Genomic DNA, 24,075 nt, shown 5'->3' on the forward strand with positions numbered 1-24,075 from the left:
TACGGAAATTTACCAAAAGGGACCTATGCAACTTATCACATTTAGCAAACTGTATAATTTCATATTTTTAAGTTTTATGGTAAAAAATCGGATCTACTCATAAATCTCTATGAGAAACAAAATAAAGAAAAAGAAATTAAACGTAAAAATTACAATAAAATTGGCAAATTTGACAAATATTTAGCACAAATATCAGCCACTGTTTTCGGCCAATAATTTTCTATGTTATTTGACTTTAGTGGCTAAGTTTAAGACCGATTCTACGTAAAAACCAAATAACTCGAAGGACACCAAGTTTGAAATACCTAATCTGAAATTTAAATGAGGGTGTGATTTTACTGTGTGTTGTGGTTCAATAAATCTTTTATTGCAACCGGAGGACTAATTTTTATTGCCTTGGACCCGATGCTGAGGGCTGTTTAAATTAAAGAGCCGGTATGGTATGTGCAGATGTGGTGAAACTGACCGTGCTCGGCCGCCGCTTTGAGCGTAGCTTCTGAGTGACTCGATCCGAAGGGGTTCCTGACGAAGCGACGTCGCCTCCTTAAATCGTCCTCCCAGTAGTCCAGGCGCCAGAACTCCCTGAGCCGGCTGCAGCGAGACAGAGGTAGCACATGTGTTAGCAATTACTAGTCAGCATGGTACAGCAGCCCGGCATTAGCACTTAGTCCGAGCAAGCATATATAAAGCCTGCATTGTGTTTGGAGTTTCTCTCTTGCTTTACTTTTTAGTTATTTTTTTTAAAACCCTCTGAATCTCTTTTCAAATGTACACATACTGAGACCTGGGACATTGTACCTCTGCTCCTGACAATGACTTTTCCATCTCAGAGGTAAAGGTGTTTCCTCTTTTGCCCACTCATCCACCTAAAATCCCTTTTTGTTTGTCGAGGAAATGATCAGAGTGAAAGAGCACCATCACAGTTGAGTGAACACATGACACCGGGATCATTTTCTACATGTTTGTGGCACGTGCTTACATTCTGGTCTCGTTTAAACCCAGCAGGTTACATCTTGTCAGGACCCATGGCTAGCAGGATAAGGAAAGAGCAATTACAACCACAGAGGAGGGGGGGGTGGATAGCATTACTAATACTAATCAATGTCTACAGTGCACATTTTTCTTTTCCATTTACATCTCCCTTCACTAGAGCAGGTCATCACTTAGATTTGAGGGGGGGGGGGTATTTTTTTATATTTAAAGATGCATTGTTACCACCTATAATAAAATATCAGCCAACTTTATAGTATTTATCAATAGTGTTTGAGTTTAAAGTGGAAAAAAGGCTTATTTTTTATTTTAAATGGCCAAATTGCACATCTATACATTTAATAGTTAAGCTGCATAAAATGTTTATGACTCAGAGTGGAGAAAAGAAACATTTTTACGAGTCTTTAACAAAACTAAATCCAACCTGTCTCGTGGTGAATAGGTTTTACTTGAATTAAATTCTGTGAGAGAAACGCTTTAAGACATAAAATCGTTGTCCCTTGGGGGCCTCGTCTGCAGATGTTAAAGAAACGCCGAGATATGCATCAATTTATGTTTTCATATTTCATATCTGTTAGTGTTTATAGACTTTTAATGTTGCATTTTTGTAAGGAACCAAGTCATCTGTTCATCGTGATTTCCAGAGGACAGAAATGTATGGCTTCATGCAGGAGAATGAAGGATCCAAAAGGTTTTACTGTACGTATATTTGTGTATGTACATACAATTACAGTTGTTTCAGTACACTTCCTTTCAGTATAAAAGCTCCAGTCTTTAATATGCAAGGCACCTGGTGTTATACTTGCAGTTTAGATGCATTTGTGCAGTAAACATACTGCAAAAATCTTCCTGTTTGTGTCATGTATACAAAAATGAAAATAACTTCCACCAATCAGATGGATACAATTCTTTTTACATGTCAAGATAAATATCCACAAAGTAAACCCATGTAGGATCTTTTTTCCCCTCATTTAGCAGACTACCTTATGCATGTATGACAATTCCTAAAGTAAAAAAAAATAATAATTTGTAAATTTTTTTACAATGTAATAAACAAAAATTCACACATAGCTAAGAACTGTTGAGCAGGAAATGTTAGGTTGAAACAGAAACTCTACTTGTTGAGCAGAAGTTTTGTAAAAATAAAAGTTGTGTACTTTTGAATGCCAAGCTGTCTAAGGTTTTCCACCATTGTGCTTGATCCACAATATTTCTCCTTGATCAATGTCATTTCCTCTGTTCTTTGGTGTTTAGCGGCTGACTCACTCTCATATTTCCACCTAAATGTCTTCTTTGAGATTCTGTTTGTCCAATTCTGACATACTTGTTTACCTAATGTCAGTCTGTCATGTGACTCAAGCTTCCACACGTTTTCAGCACATTGTGTTAATTGCTTTGTTTACAGGAAGTGTGAACCCACGTTTCAGAATTAAAAGTCTGGAAAACTATGGGTAAATGCTTTCAAACTGCACTACAGTTCAGGACAGCCATTTTTGATTGATTTCAAACTTTGCATCGAGCAGCGTTAAATCCAATAAACCTCACAAAATATTGTCAGTTATCGATACCAAAACAAGACTGGAAAAAAAAGAAGGGTTTAATGATTTATAAGCTAAATATAAAAACAAGACCTTAAGTGGCTGCAGTGTATCCTGGGAAGGTGGACGTTTTAGGAAGACAGTTTATGGTTTCAGTGGCATAGGCTCTGACGGGAGAACCCCAGCATACTTTATGTGATCTGCTCTTGAATGCCGCTCTGGCCGGAGGCTCCTCGCAAATCTTCAGTCCAACACCAATGATCACACAGGGGCCTCTAAAAGGGAAAGGAGCCTTACACGAGAAAATAAATACAAATTCCAAGCGGGTCCTTTCAAACCCTGTACGCCCTTGCTAATGAAAGACTTTTGTTTGTTTGTTTTACTCAAAAAGAAAAAAAATGTATAGGTCTTCTGGACGGGTTCTTCTCTAATGAAACGTTTCGTCTCTCCTCCAGGAGACTTCTTCAGTCTGAGAGTTTCGGGCAAAATTTGTTTTACTCAATGGGATTTAAAAAAAAAGGAATCTCAAAATGTTGGACTAATGGTAGAGAATGAACAATCCAAGAACAGAGAATTACTGTATAATTGTAAAACGTGAGAGAAAAATGGGGTCTAGGACAAAGATCTGTGCAGGACCGAATTTCTGTCCGCTGCCAAAGACCACACTCTATGTTTGCTCGCGATAGTCTCTAAATGCAAATGGCCACTTCATCATTCTGCCTGGAATGGTATTCATCTATGAAAATAATTATCAAGGTTGTGCACGATGCGTGGCTCAGAATCAGGGTGCGCTCGTCCCTCGTCTCACGGAAGGTGGGGAACTGTCCGAGGTGCACAATACACAACAATCCATCAGGAAGGAAAACCATTGCTCGGAGTAATTAGTCGCAGCATGGGTGAAGGGGGGAGGTGGTGATAGTGAGACGGGGAGGAATCACCTCTGCCAGTTATATTCACCCAGCTCGCCGTGAACCGACGCCGCTGGAAGTCCTAATGATGAGGTGCCAGAGAAGGTGGCCGACGATGAGAGATACGTCGTCATCAATCCCTGATGAGGGTGCCGCCATAAAAAGAATCTACGGCGCGATGCGAGCCCCCCTCCTCTTCCTCGTGCCGTGCACTGAGTGTGTTTCTACAAAGATAATAAATTATTCAGAGGCCATCCATCCTCCCAGGGCATCCATGGTAGGATTTACTGAAGCACTATTCTTCAAAATAACAACAATTAAAATAACAAAAGGGCCAGGGTTGTGCTATGGCTCACGCCAGCCACTTGTGTAATTAGTAATTAGTTCGGTCATAAAGGGCGTCTGGAAGGCCCACCTGATAAGCTCAGTGACTGTTCATAAAATCGGCGAAGGGCGCAAATGAACTAAGTTATGGTTGATTTTTTTGTTTTAGTAATGTAAAGCGTTTCTTTTTTTGTTTGTTTGTCAGTTTTGTTTTTATCCACTAAACCATAGAACAGACAAACATTTAGACCAGAGGAACTTTATGTAAACAGCAAAAATATTTACTCCGTTTCCTTTTAAGATCTTTTATTGTTGTTGTTTGGACCTTTTAGTTGTTAAAGTTTATTATAATAGAAAATAGAATAGTATAGATAGATAAAAAATTACAAGAGCCCACATTTGTTTTATGTGACTTTCCTACACTTATTTAGTTATTTCCTTGTGCATGCAAACTAAACTAATAACACGTCTGTATAATTGTTTCTTAAAGACGACCTTTCTAGGATTTCATTCAAGTAGATCTGAAGTGATCAAAAACATCTGAATGGCGAGAAGTGTTTAATATAAACCGTTTTTTGATTTATCAAAATATAGATTTTAAAAAGAAAAAAAGTAAAAAAATGAAAAACTAAGCAAGTTACTATAACTACGTCCTCAACAGTAGTCTGGCAGGAAGGAGGTGTATTTGAGGACTATTATGGTATAATACCCAACAATGATTACATGTGTACAAATGATTTTAATACATTAATTTGTTTTTCTTCAAATCTCAACTATAATAATTAAAGAGTGACCACTGTTCTGCAGTGGAAGGTCTAAGTTTTTGGACTAGTTTATTTTTAAATATAATTATTCACCAGAATATAAAAAGGTATTCAGATCTCTGCTAAGGTTTGCCTCTTTTTTCTTTGTCTTCGGACTGAAGTAGAGACCTTAATAGATCTGCCAAATAAGCACCGATGACATGTTTTCATTTTACTCTAATAACATATTTTCTTGATTTTGCATATAAAATTGTATTACTTTATTTAGTTAAACTGTAAAGCATTTTGGCAAACTTTGAACGACTAGACATATACGAACATCCCCAGACTTTGTTTGTTGAATTATGTGTGGTTATAATGTTGTGGCTAATCATGTTTTCACCTCATCTGATAACATGCACATAATAACATGAACTTTATCATAGAAAGCAGGACATGCAGACTGGATGTGCTTTCATATATCACTGGAAGCGGCTGCACTTTGGCACAAAGAGTCATTCATAACCTTTCTGCTACATTTATTGGGGTACAGTCAATGAGACCTGCATATGCGCTGGAGATTTCACTCCGCTGCTTATTTTTTTATTAATGCCAGTTTCTATTGGCAGACCTCAAATTGCTCAAACATTGCTGCTATCCTCGAGATAATTTTGCTTTGATTTGCATAAACCATGTGTTTAGAAGAAAGGCGCGCGGCGGCAGATTGGGGATTTGTCATGTTGAGGAGCGGCTGCTGCTCGAGTGCTGGCTCTTTGTCAAACCGTGGCAGCCATGGCTTCCATGCGATCTCCAGGCTCAAATTAAAATGAAACCGCACCAAATACCTTCTCACCGAAATGGGTCTGGCATGATTAAGATGTGCCAAGGTGATTTTCCACTTGTGCGCTAATGCCCATCTCTCCGATGAGGAGTGTGGAAGCCCATCTACATTTGTTAATTCACCTCAGCTAATGTTGTTTACAAGATTTACCAGAGGTGATCCCAGGGTCACAGAGATGAAAATATTCCCATCTTATCCCTGTGAATGACAACCTTATTATTAATCAGAGAATCCACTAATTTAATGAGTCTTTTTTCCATTAAATGTAACAGATTCTCTAATATGTCATAAGAACATTTAAAAATGTATTTAATGAAATGTATTCACATGGATACGGAGAAACCAACAAAACAAAATCTAAATGTAGCCTGATGTGGGGTTAGTGACTGCTAATGCTAACCATCTTTTCACTAAAGCGTTCTCATATTTTTTATTATGGCAAAAACATAATCACTCATCACTCCAATTAACTCCAATTTATCCAACATATTTCAAAAAGTGATCTGAAGGAGAGAGGGAAAAAAACAGTGGCTGATTTTGCATCGCTGCATCTTGTGAAGATCAAAGTACTCCCCCGTGGGTGCATTCCCAAATGAAATAATGCAAATCAAGGTCTAATTACCTTAACACGAGGCTTCCAATTAGCAGCAATTACACTCAGTGTAAATCCACCAACAAAGGCCAGATGATTACACACCAATTATGTCAGATTATATGGGAGGATGAGAGCTGCATGAAGGTAGTAAATATTGAATAAAATCGGAAATTTTAAAAATGTTTATTAAGGGTTTACCTAAATCGAAAGAAACAAACAAAAAAAAACATTTAAATTCACAACCTAATATTCTGACATCAATAACACAGCTGAGTGCATATACTCAAGTCATTGCGGTGGCAGTGCCGAATTGGTGCCATCTATATTTTTTGACGAAGAGCCACATTTTTCCTGTGATTTTGACAACAAGCATTTAAGGCCATTTATTACCCCCACAGCAAGGTAATGAGGGCATCCACTGGACCAGGGTTGCATAATTCTGCCATTACTGGCCCATTGTAATAATCCTCTGACCTCTAGCTTTCAGAGCTGATCTTGAATGGTATGACTGATCTGAACTTGTACGTTTGCTCATGCTTTCAACACAACCGGAAAGCAAAACATATCATAAAAGCTCAAAGTCAGCTTTTTTTTTTTTGTTTGTTTTAAGTCCACAAGTTTACTTTTCCTGTAGGTAACCATACAACCTTAAATGTCAGATCATCTCCTATTCATATTTCAGGTTAATCCATCAAACAAAGAGGACAATAAATTTGGAAAACGACTTATTCATAGCATAAAATAAACAATTCACCCTTATCTTCTCTCTTTTCTACCAAGACTAGTGTGTTTACTGCTTCAGCGTCTCGCAAAGGCTCGACAATCTCATCTCGGTCTGTCTAAGATTCATGAGCACCTCCTTCCTCTCTCTTCATCATACTGCTGTGCCCTTTACACCACTGATAGTTTATTGAGCTTTTGTGTGTGATTGTGTGTCAAGAGTGGTGCAAAACACAAGTCTAATGATAATAACCTTGAATTTATCCCATCCGCCCACTCCTATTTCCAAATCTGGCAATGTAAACATTTCAATTATTCCTGAATAAAACTGTGGCAGGGTCAGTGCAACAAACTGAATAATTCCTTATCAAAACCACTACAACAATATTTAGCGAAGGCTATTATAAGACAGTAAACATGACATATCTTTGTTTTCCATTTTATGTTTTTAGTGTATTTTTATTCAAATGAAGTTCTGATTTAAAACCTAGTAATTCTTTGTATCGCTTATTAAGACCACTTTTCTCACAAACCAAACCTCTTCCCTTGCATCTCTCCAAAAGATGGTTCTGATCTTGACCTCAGGAACACAAACAGGGGTAACAAAGTAAATATACAGCAAGAAAACTAGCTGAAGATCTATGAGTAAAAGGATGATGCTCAGTCTTTACAATGCTATACTCTCTGGTGTTTTATGTGTACTTTTCTGCAGAAGAAAGTGCTGGCTTCTAAAGATAAAGGTGATATTTTTCTCCCTTTTTTTGGTAAATGTTGAAAGTAGCAAAATAAATGACCTGCTGGTCTCATGGTGTAATTACAGTGGCTGGAAGCATACCAATCTATCAGGAGGAAGGAGGAGGGGGGCTGACATGCTGCAAAGGGGTTAGTCAAAGGAGATAGCCTTTGACTAACTACTGGCCCCAGACAATCGATACTCTGCAGATATTGCATCCAGGCAGAAAGGAGGGGGTGTAGAAAAAAAAGAGCCCTAAAAACTTCCCAAATAGCTTTTCATTCAGATATTGATCAGAACCCCTTTATCGTGACCTTGCACCACTAAGGCCATATACTTTCTTAAGGGTATATGAAATCCATAAATCTGATAGTTGCTACAGAATCCTGCTTCACTGCGGGCAGCGAGGCGAGGAGGCGTGATAGTGTAATTGGTCTTTCTGGAATGACGGCCTCTATCCATATTTCATGTACCCAACATTCCATTACATTCCTTGGCTGCTGTGAAGCTGACGAACACTAGCTGCGTTTCCACTGGCCATGAAAATGTGCAAATTAGAATTTCGAAAATAAATTTGCTCAATGGAAACACGTCAATTTCGAAAAAAATTACGTTTTTCAACAAAATGTTTTTGCGCTAGGATGAGGTGGTATTTCAACTGTATCGAACTTGAGTGTTTTTTGCAAAACTGCAATGGAAACACTTTTTTCGCATCACGGGAGTCACGTGATCAACAACCAGCTGTTTCTACTCGTGAAAATGACGATGACGAAGAAGATAACAGGAAGTAGAAGTAGTAGTAATATCACAGAAGTAGTATAAAATAGTAAACTCACCGACTACAATTTCCCAAAAACACAGCATACGTAGCCGCTCCCAAGTAGGGACTTGTCGCTGGAAAGCCTTGATAAAAGACACCGACGTCTCCTCTGATGATGAGCGCTAGTGTCGCAGTAGCAATATGCTATGCGTTTACATCCATTGCCGCCATGTTTGTAATGGCTTATCACGAGAACAAACATATTCACGTTTGACTTTAATAGCATTTCTTACTTAATGGAAACACAGCAGTTGCGAAACTGTGTTTTTCGACATTAACAGAATATCGACAAAGTTTTGCGCACATTTGCAATGGAAACGCAGCTACTGTCAGGTTAGAACAAACTTATAAACCTCTATTTTATATTAGCTAAAGTAAATTGTGTTGTTTGCTTGTAGACGATTAGTAAAAAAAAATGTTTGGAAAGCCACAGGATGCATATAAAATATAAACATGCTCCTAAATAAAGTAACAACTTTAAGGAGGGGGGGGGGGGGTGATTTGTATCTTTCAGGCACATTTTATACCACAATCAAGTAACTATGTTACCTTCAATTGTTATGAAAAAAAGCTGTACACTCACCGGCCACTTTATTAGGTACACCACGCTAGTAACGGGTTGGACCCCATTTTGCCTTCAGAACTGCCTCAATTCTTCGTGGCATAGATTCAACAAGGTGCTGGAAGCATTCCTCAGAGATTTTGGTCCATATTGACATGATGGCATCACACAGTTGCCGCAGATTTGTCGGCTGCACATCCATGATGCGAATCTCCCGTTCCACCACATCCCAAAGATGCTCTATTGGATTGAGATCTGGTGACTGTGGAGGCCAWTTGAGTACAGTGAACTCATTGTCATGTTCAAGAAACCAGTCTGAGATGATTCCAGCTTTATGACATGGTGCATTATCCTGCTGAAAGTAGCCATCAGATGTTGGGTACATTGGGGTCATAAAGGGATGGACATGGTCAGCAACAATACTCAGGTAGGCTATGGCATTGCAACGATGCTCAATTGGTACCAAGGGGCCCAAAGAGTGCCAAGAAAAGATTCCCCACACCATGACACCACCACCACCAGCCTGAACCGTTGATACAAGGCAGGATGGATCCATGCTTTCATGTTGTTGACGCCAAATTCTGACCCTACCATCCGAATGTCGCAGCAGAAATCKAGACTCATCAGACTAGACAACGTTTTTCCAATCTTCTCTTGTCCAATTTCGATGAGCTTGTGCAAATTGTAGCCTCAGTTTCCTGTTCTTAGCTGAAAGGAGTGGCACCCGGTGTGGTCTTCTGCTGCTGAAGCCCATCTGCCTCAAAGTTCGACATGTTGTGTGTTCAGAGATGCTCTTCTGCCTACCTTGGTTGTAACGGGTGGTTATTTGAGTCACTGTTGCCTTTCTATCAGCTCGAACCAGTCTGCCCATTCTCCTCTGACCTCTGGCATCAACAAGGCATTTCCGCCCACAGGACTGCCGCTCACTGGATGTTTTTTCTTTTTCGGACCATTCTCTGTAAACCCTAGAGATGGTTGTGCGTGAAAATCCCAGTAGATCAGCAGTTTCTGAAATACTCAGACCAGCCCTTCTGGCACCAACAACCATGCCACGTTCAAAGGCACTCAAATCACCTTTCTTCCCCATACTGATGCTTGGTTTGAACTGCAGGAGATTGTCTTGACCATGTCAACATGCCTAAATGCACTGAGTTGCCGCCATGTGATTGACTGATTAGAAATTAAGTGTTAATGAGCAGTTGGACAGGTGTACCTAATAAAGTGGCCGGTGAGTGTATATATCAAACATAAATTTGACTTTGCATCATGGCCTTAAAATTGGCTTCTGTTTCTTTAAGAACCTCCTACCGTTTCTGACACTCCCATTTCAGCACGCCTTCACAACAATGCAGACTGAGGTCCAGGGAGGTGCTTTGTGCAAATAGGCAGTGTTTTACAAAAAACAGGTGGTGCTTTATACAAACAGGCAGGGCTTTGTATCAGCAAGCATTTAGGCATCTCTACATGGCTACCGCAGGAGATTCAAGGATTTCTCAAATATGCAAGAATGAGTGAAAGCAACACTCTGGGCATGTTTTTGATGAAGGAATTACTTTATAACATGATATAAAAGCGTAAAAATGTTGATTTTATGTAATACCTCCCCTTTAAATGATCAACTTTCATTGTGTTGTCGTTTTAAATTATCTACAAAATGTATTTTCCTTTGAATTTAAGTTTATCTTGCAACACTTAACTGTGCTAACATATGGACATCATCAGCTGTTAATATGTTTCATTGTGACACTTTGTTACTTTTCCTTGCAGGCCCAGCCACTGTACTGTATATACATTGGATGTAAATGTTATCATTAAGGCTATATTCTAATTCATATCCATGAGCCAGACTGCATGGTAGGGCCCTTCTGGCATGTTATTTTATGTAACCAATGGAACGCACATCTGTCAAACTTGAACAGTCTCCCCAGAGGTTTAAGGAACATCCTTTTTGTCAGAGTCACAACTTTTCTGGCCCAGACACACGTCACAGTGAATGATGAATGAAGCCGAGAGGTTTTACATTAAACCCATTCAAGGACTTTGGTGCCGGGGAAGACTCTGTGATACGGAAAAGACGTGACCATAACTGAGAGCAGGCTCACACTGCTCCCAGTGTGTTTACGCTTTCTGTTTATGGCCGTATCAAGGCAGATGGATGATCGCAACTTGAGCTGTAGCTAATTGGTTTTGAAGTAGTCCGAACCTAGACAGAAGGAAGCGAATATCTCTGGAAGGAAAGCTCCAGACCGCTGCAGCTGCCAGAGCTCAGCACATTGGGTCAGGATTGTGTTTAGACAGCTAGTATCTATAAGCAAATCAAAAAGCCATTATCAGAAGAAAAAAAAATACCAGTTAAACTTTGCAGAAAGCAATGGAGCTTTACATTTTCAATAAATGCAGTCTTATGGAGATTACCTGCTTAAGAAGCAACCAACAACTTGATTTTAGTTTGAAGTTAAAACATCTATTTAAAAAAGGTAAAAAGCAAAAGACTGTGATGCAATTATAAAAGTAAATTGAGTTACATTCAGCTTTGCTCAATGATTCATTACAAAACTGCAACTAGAGGAAAGAACGCCATGCTGGAATGTCCCAGTGTCCATATTCAACCTTTAATCCTTCAGTAACAAATCTTTCTCTTGTGCCTATCCGCTCGTTCACCCATCTCCTCCGCTCTCGTGTCATGCATTTCCGAGTGTCTGTGTTTTCTAAACTGTTATGTTCTTGTTTCCTATGCTTATAATCTCCATTGACATGCAGGAGTCCCATTTCCTTTTTCAGCTGTGAGTCCGCGGTGCCAGCGCAGCCGTATTGTACGGCGTGTCCATAAAACCCACACGCGAGGCGGCCCAGACACTGAACAGACCTCAGCTTTAAGACATGCATTACATTCAGTATTATGCACCATAATTGTGATTTAGGTCTGGAATGGACGGACACAAGTGGAACTTCACCTGATGCTTCACATGCAATCATTTATTTAGCAAAATATTAAGCCATGTGACATGACTCCACGCTGCAGTGAACACAGACCTGTAATATTTGGGAGGGTGACACAGCTGCAGTCTTACAATGCTGGCTCATGTAATGGAAAAAAGTTAAAATAAAGAAAAAAATCTACAAAAAAGGAAGCACTACTGGTCCGACTATTCACACAACAATTTTAAAATATATATTATTTAAGGGCTGACATACAGCAATAGTTATGTAAGAACTTATTTAAGGTGTCATTTACCAACAATGCTTAAAAAGCTCCCATTTATGGTTTCATAAAGAAAACTAGCATTACAGCACATTACAGTTGGACTCCGCCAAGGTTGGCGTTTGTCACGGATTCTGTTTATAACTTTTACGGACAGAATTTCTAGATGCAGCTAAGGTGTTGAGGGGATCTGTTTTCTGACCTTAAATTTTAGTTTTATTATTTATTTTATGTGGGTTACATCTCTGCTTTTTGCGGATGATATGGTCCTATTGGCTTCATCAGATTGTGATCTCCAGCTCTCACTGGAGCAGTTCACAGCCGAGTGTGAAGCGGCCGGGATGAGGATCAGTGCCTCCAAATCCGAGACCATGGTCTTGAGCCGGAAAAGGGTAGTCTCCTCTGGGTCAGAGAAAGAGGTCCTGCCTTTTAAGTATCTCGGGGTCTCGTTCATGAATGAAGAAAATAATGGAGCGGGAGATAGACAGGTGGATTGGTGCTGTGTCTGCAGAGATGCGGGCGCTGTACCGATTGTTGTGGTGAAGAGCGCTGGGCCAGAAGGCAAAGCTCTCGATTTACTGGTTGGTCTACGTTCCTACCCTCATCTATGGTCACGAGCTTTAGGTAGTGACCTAAAGAACAAGATCGCGGATACAAGATGTTGAAATGAGTTTTCTCCACAGGGTGTCTGGGCTCTCCCTTAGAGATAAGATGAGCAGCTCGGTCATCCAGGAGGGACTCAGAGTAGAGCCGCTGCTCCTCCACRTCGAGAGGAGCCAGTTGAGGTGGCTCGGGCATCTGGTTAGGATGCCTCCTGGACGCCTCCCTGGTGAGGTGTTCCGGGCAAGTCCCACTGGGAGGAGGCCCAGAGGAAGACCCAGGACACGCTGGAGGGACTATGTTTCTCAGCTGGCTTGGGAATGCCTTGGGATTCCTCCAGAGGAGCTGGCCCAAGTGGCTGGGGAGAGGGAAGTCTGGGTCTCTCTCTGCTTAGGATGCTGCCCCCGCAAGCCAACCCCAGATGGATAACACTACAGTACATTATTAGCTGCTTGCTAGCATAGATAAACTTAGGGGTGAAAGGTCATAAGCAGCAGCCAGAAGCATATTGCCATATTACATTTTGTAACTCATTTACTCAACGACTAAATGACTAAATTATTTCAAATTAAATGGCATTCTGGATCTTTTTCGCAGAAAAAAAGAAACCAGTTTGGATCTTAAGACATGGCAGTTAACTTGGTAATGTATTAATAAACGCATAGTTTTCATTTGGGTAATAACAATATTGCACATTAAAATGGAGCAAATGTGTTTTTTATCAGTTGTAAACATGGAATAAAGAGAAATTTTAATGTTTTAAAATTAACATTAGCAATTAGATAAATAGCAATACAACTTATAAAATAATTCCTTAAAATATTCACTACAGATGAGCCTTAGTTTTAAGTAAATTCAATCAAATCTAAAATATGGCTTTTTTCATATTTTTATGTTTCTGATACAGGTTAAATTTAAAACTAAGACTAGTTTTGAACTGAAATTAACATTTTCAAAAATAACATGAGGTTAAATATGGTGGCTAAAAAGTAGATCAAAATTTTAATAAATAAATCAGTTTAATGGTTCAGTTTTTACATTCAGTATATGCCACCTGTAACAGTAGAGGACAGACTGTTCATTTTGTAGAAAACAATTTGTATTCAAAAATACTTTTAAAAAATGCCATAAATACTAAACTAAATTTCACAGCATTCCCTTCACAGTTACGTTTTAAACACCATTTGGTATCATCTGCTGCAGAAATAAAACAGGAATAAACCTTTACCCTTTAGCAGTGTACTGGTGAAAAGACATACCACAAAAAAAAAACAGTAATGCTAATATCAATAGTTTGTCCATTACAGGTCAGCTAACTGTCCGCTGTAACAGTTACAAAGCTGTTCGTTTTCGATCTCACAAGGCCGATCAATATGGAGGCATACTGTTTCAATTTTGCTGCCATTGATTTTCTCTATAACACTCCAACCCCAACGCATTCGTCTTTCTGAAGGAAGGAAGATTTGATTTACTGAAGAAAAATTGGAGTGCACATCACAAAGATTTTTTGCCAGGCGGGAGTGTGACATGCCAAAAGATGGATGTCCCTTGGCTGGGAAGCCTCTAGCCTAAGGGTGTCCATTAGAGCAGCACTGCTGCAGAAAATGAGCTGCTTATATGAAGGAGGAGGAGCAGAGGGAGGCGAGCCGAGGCTTGAGGTGTGTGTGTGTGTGTGTGTGATCGAGAGGAGTCGCTGTAGGTGAGGTTTGTTGGTGTAAACTGGAAAAATCTACAACTCATTTAGGTTTGTCTCAAGGAAACCGAGTAATGATAAATTGCTAAAAACACCACTGGCTAAAAAGATGCATGCAGTTCTTCAACATCACACCTGAACCTTTTATTATTTGACTTTTCCTGCTGCAGCTACCATCCCTTTATAAACCCCCTGCATTCTGCATCCAGAGTGGATGTCCACGGTACATTAGTCAGCCTATGAGAATGTAATGAAGAGACGGTGGAAACAAAAAGGAGAGAGGAGTTTGTCTCCAGAGACAGCAAGTTGGCGTTCTCCATCATCTGTCCTCATCTTCCCTTTCTGTCTGTCAATTTTGTCCAGGTGTCATGTACATGAGATGATTCCTGACCCAAATAAACAGTGTTGCCGGCTCAATTCTCAGTGGGCCTGAGCTCAAAATAGGAAAGTAAAGGAAGGTGGAAATGTGGGAGTTGGAAAAAAAGAAAATGATACCTTCCAGTTATTTCATTTGTTACCAAAACGACAGCAGGTTGGCATCCTATGTACACTTCGGTTTTAAGGTGCTGAGAAAAAAATATGTGTATGAACTGTGTGTCTGCTCAGCTGCTAGAAGGAATCTTTATTCCTCACTTGGTGATAAAAATGAAGTAGATAGGGAAACAAGAAAGTTCAAGGACATAGTGAAGACAAAAAGGAAAAAAAACATTGCATGTTGTGACATAGAAGCAAAGAGAGAACCGCAGAAAGAAGAAAGACAAAGCAGGAAACTGAAAAGGGGGAGAGAAAAAAAATCACCTAACACCTCTTCTCTCCAGAGGGCAGAGCTGCTGTAAGCTGGATATTAAGACACAAATTGCATTCAGGCGGGTCACACCATGTCAGAAGATATTAGATACCTGCCGTGAGCAAACAACAATTCCCATCAGCTCGCGAGAAAATAATATTTTCATTTTCGGATTCTATATTGAATGGAAACTTTGGGGAATATGCTTTGTATGGTGTATGAGGTTGCAGGCTTTTACAGTTCTGCTGCAAAAACACAGCATCATATTGTCTCTGTAGTGGATTTTTATATTTTTTCCAATGCTCAAACCTTGAGTATTTTATTGTAAGGATATTGCTGCACCAAATTTTGTATGTACAATACAGAAAAGTTTCTGCCTGCAGGTACACAGGTTTGCAGGATTATTATTATTATTTTGTATGTGTGTATGTTTGTGTGTCAATCTTGCCCCCGTATTTGTTGGATCTGCAACACCAGATGTTTCTCCTGTGCCTTGAATACCACCGAGTCTGGTGCACCACCTGACCTTCACAGTAATTGACCAAAAATATTGATGTAATGGCACAGGACTGATTGTGATTTATTAAAAGAGCGCTGCACTCCAAGGCCCGGTGCCAATGGCTCCCTGCACCCATCGGCAGCCATTAGGAAAACCATCAATAGCACCGCGCCATAAAGGACCAGTAATGGGTAGCTTTTTTAGCCGGGGCTCCTAGAACACAATATCCATACTAAGTGGCACTGCGCTTTTGTGAGTACACATGGAGAAACAAAGGAGAAGAGATTGCATCAAGGAGGGAAAAACGTGACCAGAAATAAACCACATCCAGATATGAAAATAATAATAATTAAAAAAAGGCAGCCTTGGATAGACTCGTGATCCAAAAGCAAACTAACCCTTACCAGACGAGTCTCTGGAGACTTGGTTCAGCTTAACAAGAGTGAGCCAGCAGCCGTCTCTCTTGCTCACCATTACACACTACCTTCACAAACAGCCATCATTAGGGAATAGCTGCATTGAATTCTGCTGCCCATTTGGCCAAACAAACACAGAGGATAAGGGTCCCTCTGTTCTTTATGGGAGCGGGGATTGTTCAAATGGATTTCATCTCCCGTCTAAGTCAATACATCACTCACCCATTGCTGACATTTCCACCTTTGCTAATTTCATCCCAGCTAAGTTGTGATTATTCAAAGATAAGATAGAGAAATTAAAGCTGTAACAATGATTTTAATGAAATCTGAGACAAAGATGCATATTGGTATGGAGCATAAAAATGGTGTACTTGCTGTTTTGTTTTGTCAGGATATTTTATTATTTGTAAATTATCACAAATTGAGTTGAGCATACAAAAACCCATAAGCGGATGTTTATCTGTATCTTGACTCTCAAAAACGTCCTACAGGCTCTGAGACGTAAAATAAATAGCTGAGTTTTGGAAAAAATCTTACATTTGTGTAATTTACGGACAATTCGTACAAGTTGATGTGTGTGCATGAGAATGAGAACAGTTTGGATGCAACTTTTGCTTTACCTGTTGGAAGAGTTTCCCCAAGCTCCGTGTTTATCGGTCAGGATATTCACTATCTTCTGGATGAGCTGTGTGGCCGTCATGTGGTCTCGAAATTTAGCTGCTCTGATCAGGTGGTCGCACATTTTCTCCTCTTCTCGTTTCTCTGCTGCATACTCAGCACAGTTTGACTGGAAACGGAGACAAATAAATGCATTGGAGATGAAGTAGTGAGAGTGATATGGGTGTATAGGTTGCAAACTCTTTGCATAAATTTGCTAAAAAAAAAAATAAAAAGAACCAACTCCTATCAACAAAAACCTGAAAAGCAGGTGTATGGAAACAATGGAACAGCATCAATACTGGCAAACCAGAGCTTTGCAAATGCCCCAAAAAAAAAAGAAAAAAAAGGCGGAGGGTCATTTCTGTCATCACGTCATGTTGATTAATAACAGTGGACATGAATTTTCTTGTGCCCTCCAGCACACCAAATCACATGCTACCTAGAATGCACATGAAGGACATTTTTCTTTGTCAGAATTTATCAGAATAGGCCTTTGAACTCTGCAACACCATCTGAAATGAACAGCTATAATCTCAAACTGTTTTATTTCCAATGTATATTTCCCAAAACAAATACTCAAGCTGTATTCAAAGTTTACCCATTTCAAACTGATAACCTTTGTGAGGTGGTTCAAAAAAAGGAGGAAAAACAAGCTCAATACATTACACACACTGCCTTGAACTGATCAGTTATATTTTTCTGAGTTCTGAGCACAATTCCAAAAGCAAATTTGCTGCAACAAAAAGCATAACACACATTTAGTCATCACTGTAGTATTGATTGTGCTTAAATGTTTTTGCATTAACCTTATATTTCCCCACTGGTCCAACAATGATACAGTAACTATTCACCTAAAAGCACTGCTGACCAAGTGCACCACACTTTTCCTAAGTTATTATTAGTAAATCACTTTATAATGGGCCCTCCTCTCCAATATGAAAGACGACATTTCATATCCGACAGAAAATCTATAGGTATAAATCACATTAGAGAGGCTTTTCTGTAGGCTGCTCAGCTATAATTATAAATCTATGTCCCTTTATTTTGCATTAAAATAGGTCTTGACTTTCTGGCATGATGAACTAGAAATCCACAAACTCAAGTGACTGTAGAGGCAGGTTCAGTAAAAGAGTGTTTCAAATTTTAGACTGAAGAAATTGCAGAGAAAAGCAAAGGCGGCACGTTGTGTGATGTGTGTGTGTGTTCATCTGGATCAGTTAAAACTATGCATGGAAGGGAAGTACAACCAGACTAACATGTTGACAGTAACATGCTGGTGAAAAATCTCAGCCATGTGGACATGATAATTCCAAAAAAATGTAATAAAAAACAACTGGACTTTTAATTTTTTTTTTATTCTTGAAGACATTTTGCATCTTATTTGAGGAGCTTTCTCAGTTCAAGTTTATTAACTCAAAACCCTACCTTTCCATTGTGAAATGAGAAAACTGTTCAGATTACACTCTAAGAAATGAAGTGTTGAATTTACTTAGACTGGTTTCACTAAACCACGTTGAGTAAATTGAGCAATTTGCACATTGTCTTTTGAAGAAAATATGTAAACTACTTTACATGTACTCAACTCGGTTTAGTGGAACCAGTGGACATAACTTGGTTAGCTGGTGCCCATATCCAGCAGTAACTGTGAGAGTGGTGGGGTACACCCTGAGCAGGTTGCAAGCCTATCACAGGGACACATAGAGACAAACAACCATTTACTCTCTCTCACTCACACCTAGAGACAATTTAGAGCTACTAATTAGCCAAGAAGTCATGTTTTTGGTTTGTGGGAGGAAACTGGTAGCCTGGCCCTTGCCGTCCAAAGCAGCTCCGCTCAATTCTAGTTTCGCTTCTCTGCTCCGTCTGGCATTTCTCCCATAGACAAGGATTTCGCTGGCAGATTTTTGGCCGAACCAATCAGAGAACAGAATGTCGATTTTCTGCGCAGTGTCTGCTTGTAGTTTATTTTACCTGGGCCAATCAACAAACAGAAGCCAGGGTTTTGAATGACGTCGATTTTCTGTGCAGTGTCAGTTATTTTAGCATACGGCAGTGGAGGAAGTGAATGAAGCCAGTCCATGTTGATAAGGCTTCCAAATTAAATTAAATTTGTCTGACAAAGCAGCAGCTCTCATTTACAGTCGTCTCGTTCGGCTCTGTACTTTTCTCCTCTCGGTAGGGTTGTTTACAGCGCTCGTGATTTCCGGTTAGCTTTTTAGCTTAGCCTCCTTCACAGCGGCAAACACACACCAGCAGAGGCCACGCCTCCAGAAACAATCGCTTCTCTATAGCAGCGAGTCCAGACCCTCTGTACGAATTAAAGTGAAGGACAAGGGTCTGGTTTTACCAGGCTAAGAAACTGGAGTACCCAAAGAAAACACATAAATGCATGGAGAGAATATGCAAATGTTACCCAAATATGTCCCCTGCTGGAATTTGATCAGGCAACCTTTTTTTTGTTTGTTTATTTGTTTTTGGGAGGCAACAGCTCCACCAACTGAGCTACTGTGCCCCACCCTAAGACTAAAATACTACGGGAAATAAATATTTTAATCCTTACATTATAAAGAAACAACAAAAGAACACACATTATTGTATGACTCCTCTGTTTTTACAAGGCCTATTAAAGATTTCAGTCATTTCAGCAAGTAGCGGATCTGTACAGAGCCCATTTCCATCTGTGCCGGTGTGAGACATGTAAAGTCTGGAGTACTAATCAACAGTGCTGGGTTCAAACTCATAACCATAAACAAACACTTCATCACCTGTGTTCATAGCCTGCCCAAACACCCAAGCCCTTCATGCTGTAATGGGCTTTTCTTATATGCAAAGCCAAAGTCGACTAAGGGAGAAAAGACCAAACGTACAGACTCACCGCTAAAATAACAACCAAAGGAGCTGAACGTATAAGTAGCGCCATTAAAAAGCTAAAGCCAGGTTTGCCTATAATTGGAAAAGACAAGTCACTGTTAATGCCAGGGATCATTCCACTGATGTGAGGTCAGAAAAAAATATGTTGGCTATGATGAAGGACTTATTATGTCATGTCATCGTGAAGGCTGTAGCAAAACACCCTGTCCCCCACGCTGCATTCACTTTCACAAAGGATTCCTGTCAGAATACAGAACAGAAATTAAAAAGATTTTTGTATGGGTGTCTATTTAAAACAACTCTCTTTATTTACGTATTTGAAATCATCGGACAACCATGAGAAGTGATTTAGTAGTATATTAGAAGTTAGAAGAACCTTTTTCAAGTCCAAAGTTACTAAAGCAGTAAAAGCGGAACATCAAAGAAACAGGTGTTTTTGTTTTCCCAAGTAAAAACACGCAGCCGGGGCGTGAAGGGATGGCAGACTATGCTCTGTTGGCTTCCTAATCAGACAGCCAGGAGGGCACAACTTGCTGGCAACAGGGCTTTTATGACTCGCGTCACAGTAATCACGAGCAGCACCTTCCATTACAAGGCCTGGCTGACAGGGTCGGCCAGTGTGGATGCTGGATCTGCTGGGAGAGGCAGCTTAGCGTGGACAAAATTATAATGACTGGCATTAATCGAGTCAATTACAATGAGTCGCGTCTCCTATAATCCATCCAAGGTTAAAAAACGAATGTGTTATGCAGTTTGGGAAGGAAACGGCCTGCCAGTGAGGTGACTTCAGAGTGGAAAGAACAATAATCACCTAAAGTCACATAATGGCAGAAAATAATAATTCAAACCTAGAACGAAACGTATGGAAACAAATGCATTCTAGCCATTCCAAAACTTTTTTTCCCTAAATCAGGGAAGACGCACAGGGAAACTTTTGGCTGAAATAAAACTGCTTACGTATTTAGTTTATAATTGCCATCCGATCATGTTTTGCCCTTTTACTTTGGCAAATAACCACCTTAAAAATCAAGAAAACGGCAGTGGTGTTGTACCATTTGTAGCTGGTATCACAAATGCTGAATTTGTTGTCAGATGATGCCTTGTCTACCTCCCTCTCTTCCTTTGTGGGTTGAGAGGGTTAACCAGTATAATAGACCAGAGAATGGAGGCTCATTACAAGATATCAGCACTGTGTTTATCAATTAGAGTGACAGAGAAAGGTCTAGTGGTGTTGCCATGCCACAGTGAGTCTTCAACACCACCCCCTCTGACAGTACAGAGTCTCAGGATCTTCTGTAGAAGAGCGGGAGGACGAAACAAAACCAGCAGATATATTATTAAAGCGCTTGATTTGCAATCTCTTGACACTGGTGGCACATCTGGGCTACAAGCTCTCCACGGCTCGGCTATCGCTCTGCAAGAGTCTCCAATTTCTCCCATCCGTCGACAAGCACTCCCCGAGGGTTTCATTTACAAACGGGCAGAGAATCTGTCCAGAGGAAGGCGAAACATCAGGCCTGTCATTGTCTTGTATCAGAGAATGCAAATGCACAACAAATAAATTCCTCCCGGAACACAATGGAGGTCCAGGGAGACAAGACGACAAAATGAGAAAGGAGGATGGGGTCGCTAAACAAAAGTAGATTCTGAACCAGTCCAGCAATTGGTTTCAGAGAGATTCTCTTGCACTTGATCTCTTGCCCTCGTGTTTTCAAATTGCAACATAAAATGTCACCGGGGGAATTCAGACAATGGGCTGGAAAAGAAACGAGTAAAAGAAAGAGGAGGGGGAGAAAAATGAGGGCTTAAAAGTACAATGGCGAACAAAAGTCACCAAATGACAATGTCTGACAGCTACTTCAATTCTGGAACGATGCCCCTGTCATGCAGGGCTCCCGAGTATTGATTTTTTTCTCTTCTCTCGTAACGCCAGAGGGAGAAAAAAAATAATCTAATCCAGTTGAAACAGATCCCTGCTGCTGGCAAAAGCTAGTGGCCATCAAGGTTAACGCAGGCACAACACTTATCAAACTATCTCCCTCTGCGCTCCACCCTTCACACAGTCTGTGGCCGGTCATTCACCATGTTTGGTTGGAAGCCTCTCCATCTTCCTTATAAAGATACATCTCGTCTCTACAAAACAATGCCCTCCTTTTGCCACATCCCTCTAGATTGCTGCCATATTTCCCTCCATAATTCAAGCTCAACTTCAAGGTCATGCCACACACAAAACCTATGAATATTTGTTAGTGTTAAAAAATTGTCATCTGGAGATGACAAATACTCAAATGAAAGCATAGCTAAAAGAATGCATTCAAAGATTACATAGACTTATTAAAAGACAAAATGCCTGAAAAACACATAACACATACCACTGACAGAGATTTGTACTGCTCATTATAACAATGACACTTATTCAGAGCTGTAAGTTCACCTTAAGGTGCCCGAATGAACAAAAAAGAAAATCAAGAGAACATTCTTCCAGTAACTAAACAGACCATGTCAGATTGAAACAAAGGTAACTGTGGAGTGAAGTCATATTTCGGGCTTAGCTGGTCACACATAATGATGGGAGCAGTGGAGGAGGTACCTGGGGACTTCATTATGTTGACAAGACAGCAGGACTGAGACTACTGTTCACCAACCACCCTCTGTAGCCTACTTTCCTTTTCTACCTCCCAGTGTCTCAAACAAAACAGTTCATACTCCACAGTAAAGAAAGAGGAAAAACGCCAAACATGTCTCCTTGTTAAATATCTTGACAACTATTCAGATTGCAATAGGAATCCTCCAGAATAACTATAGTTGTTCAGCTTTTGAGTGTTTTTTTGTTCAACTAATATTTAAAATGTCTCACTTTTCTATGCAAACATGATATCCCTTTTTTAATGCTGCTGCAATACAGTCCGTAGAATACAGAAGTTGCTGCTTTATTCTCTTGACAACAGATTTGCCTATAATGGGATGCTCAGGCATCCAGCCCCGCTGACATTCTACATTACAGCTGCGACAGCAACATGACAGCAAGCTACAGTTGGTGGCAGCTATCAGTTTGAGCTCTCACATCAGTTTAATGTGGTGAAAATAGCCTGTGGGAGTTGTGGTTTCCAAGTCTTTTCTACAAGTGTTTGAGTAAGCTTTATTCCTTAAATCCTTGTTTCTTAGTAATTTTTTTATATATAACTGCCTTTAGGTTTGTATCTTAGAAAGTGTTTTTGCTCTTTTGTGCCAAGTGGTCTCAATCAAAAAAAAACTGCTCACGTCAGGTCCTTGACATAATCGTTTTTGGTTGCAAATTCACATTGTGCCATGCTACACTGTAGAGTGTAGCCTCCTTTTGTTCTTGAGGACAAATTTAGGAACATACAGTGGGGAAAATAAGTATTTAGTCAGTCACCAATTGTGCAAGTTCTCCCACTTAAAAAGATGAGAGAGGCCTGTAATTGACAWCATAGGTAGACCTCAACTATGAGAGACAAAATGTGAAAAAAAATTGAGAAAATCATTTTGTCTGACTTTAAAAGAATTTTTTTGCAAATAATGGTGGAAAATAAGTATTTGGTCACCTACAAACAAGCAAGATTTCTGGCTGTCACAGACCTGTAACTTCTTTTTTAAGAGGCTCCTCTTTCCCCCACTCATTACCTGTATTAATGGCACCTGTTTGAAGTCGTTAACAGTATAAAAGACACCTGCCCACAACCTCAAACAGTCACACTCCAAACTCCACTATGGTGAAGACGAAAGAGCTGTCGGAGGACACCAGAAACCGAATTGTAGACCTGCACCAGGCTGGGAAGACTGAATCTGCAATAGGCAAGCAGCTTGGTGTGAAGAAATCTACTGTGGGAGCGATAATCAGAAAATGGAAGACATACAAGACCACTACTAATCTCCCTCGATCTGGGGCTCCACGCAAGATCTCAGCCCGTGGGGTCAAAATGATCACAAGAACGGTGAGGAAAAATCCCAGAACCACAAGGGGGGATCTAGTGAATGACCTGCAGAAAGCTGGGACCAATGTTACAAAGGCTACCATCAGCAACACACTACGACGCCAGGGACTCAGATCTTGCAGTGCCAGACTTGTCCCCCTGCTTAAGCCAGTCCATATCCAGGCACGTCTGAAGTTTGCTAGAGAACATTTGGATGTTCCAGAAGAGTATTGGGAGAATGTCATATGGTCAGATGAAACCAAAGTAGAACTATTTGGTAAAAACACAACTCGTCGTGTTTGGAGGAAAGTGAATGCGGAGTTGCATCCAAAGAACACCATACCAACTGTGAAGCATGGGGGTGGCAACATCATGCTTTGGGGCTGTTTCTCTGCAAAGGGACCAGGACGACTGGTCCGTGTGCATGAAAGAATGAATGGGGCCATGTATTGTGAGATTTTGGGTGCAAACCTCCTTCCATCAGCAAGGGCAATGAAGATGAAACGTGGCTGGGTCTTTCAGCATGACAATGATCCCAAGCACACTGCCAGGGCAACAAAGGAGTGGCTTCGTAAGAAACATTTCAAAGTCCTGGAGTGGCCTAGCCAGTCTCCCAATCTCAACCCCATCGAAAACAT

The 24,075-nt window shown here is 40.2% G+C and overlaps 1 protein-coding gene across 1 annotated transcript in view; it reads right to left on the reverse strand.

Annotated features, from left to right (window-relative positions):
- The window catches only part of lrba (LPS-responsive vesicle trafficking, beach and anchor containing), a 121,318-nt gene that overhangs the window by 6,989 nt on the left and 90,254 nt on the right, over positions 1 to 24,075 (reverse strand). Inside the window, exons 36-37 of the mRNA XM_014020673.1 lie at positions 16,592 to 16,758; positions 467 to 591 (exon numbers count right to left, since the gene is read on the reverse strand). Coding sequence (XP_013876127.1) covers positions 467 to 591; positions 16,592 to 16,758 — 292 coding nt within the window. The remainder of the gene's footprint in view (positions 1 to 466; positions 592 to 16,591; positions 16,759 to 24,075) is intronic.

Source organism: Austrofundulus limnaeus, unplaced genomic scaffold (genome assembly GCF_001266775.1).
Source record: "Austrofundulus limnaeus strain Quisiro unplaced genomic scaffold, Austrofundulus_limnaeus-1.0 Scaffold263, whole genome shotgun sequence".
Lineage (NCBI taxonomy): Eukaryota > Metazoa > Chordata > Actinopteri > Cyprinodontiformes > Rivulidae > Austrofundulus > Austrofundulus limnaeus.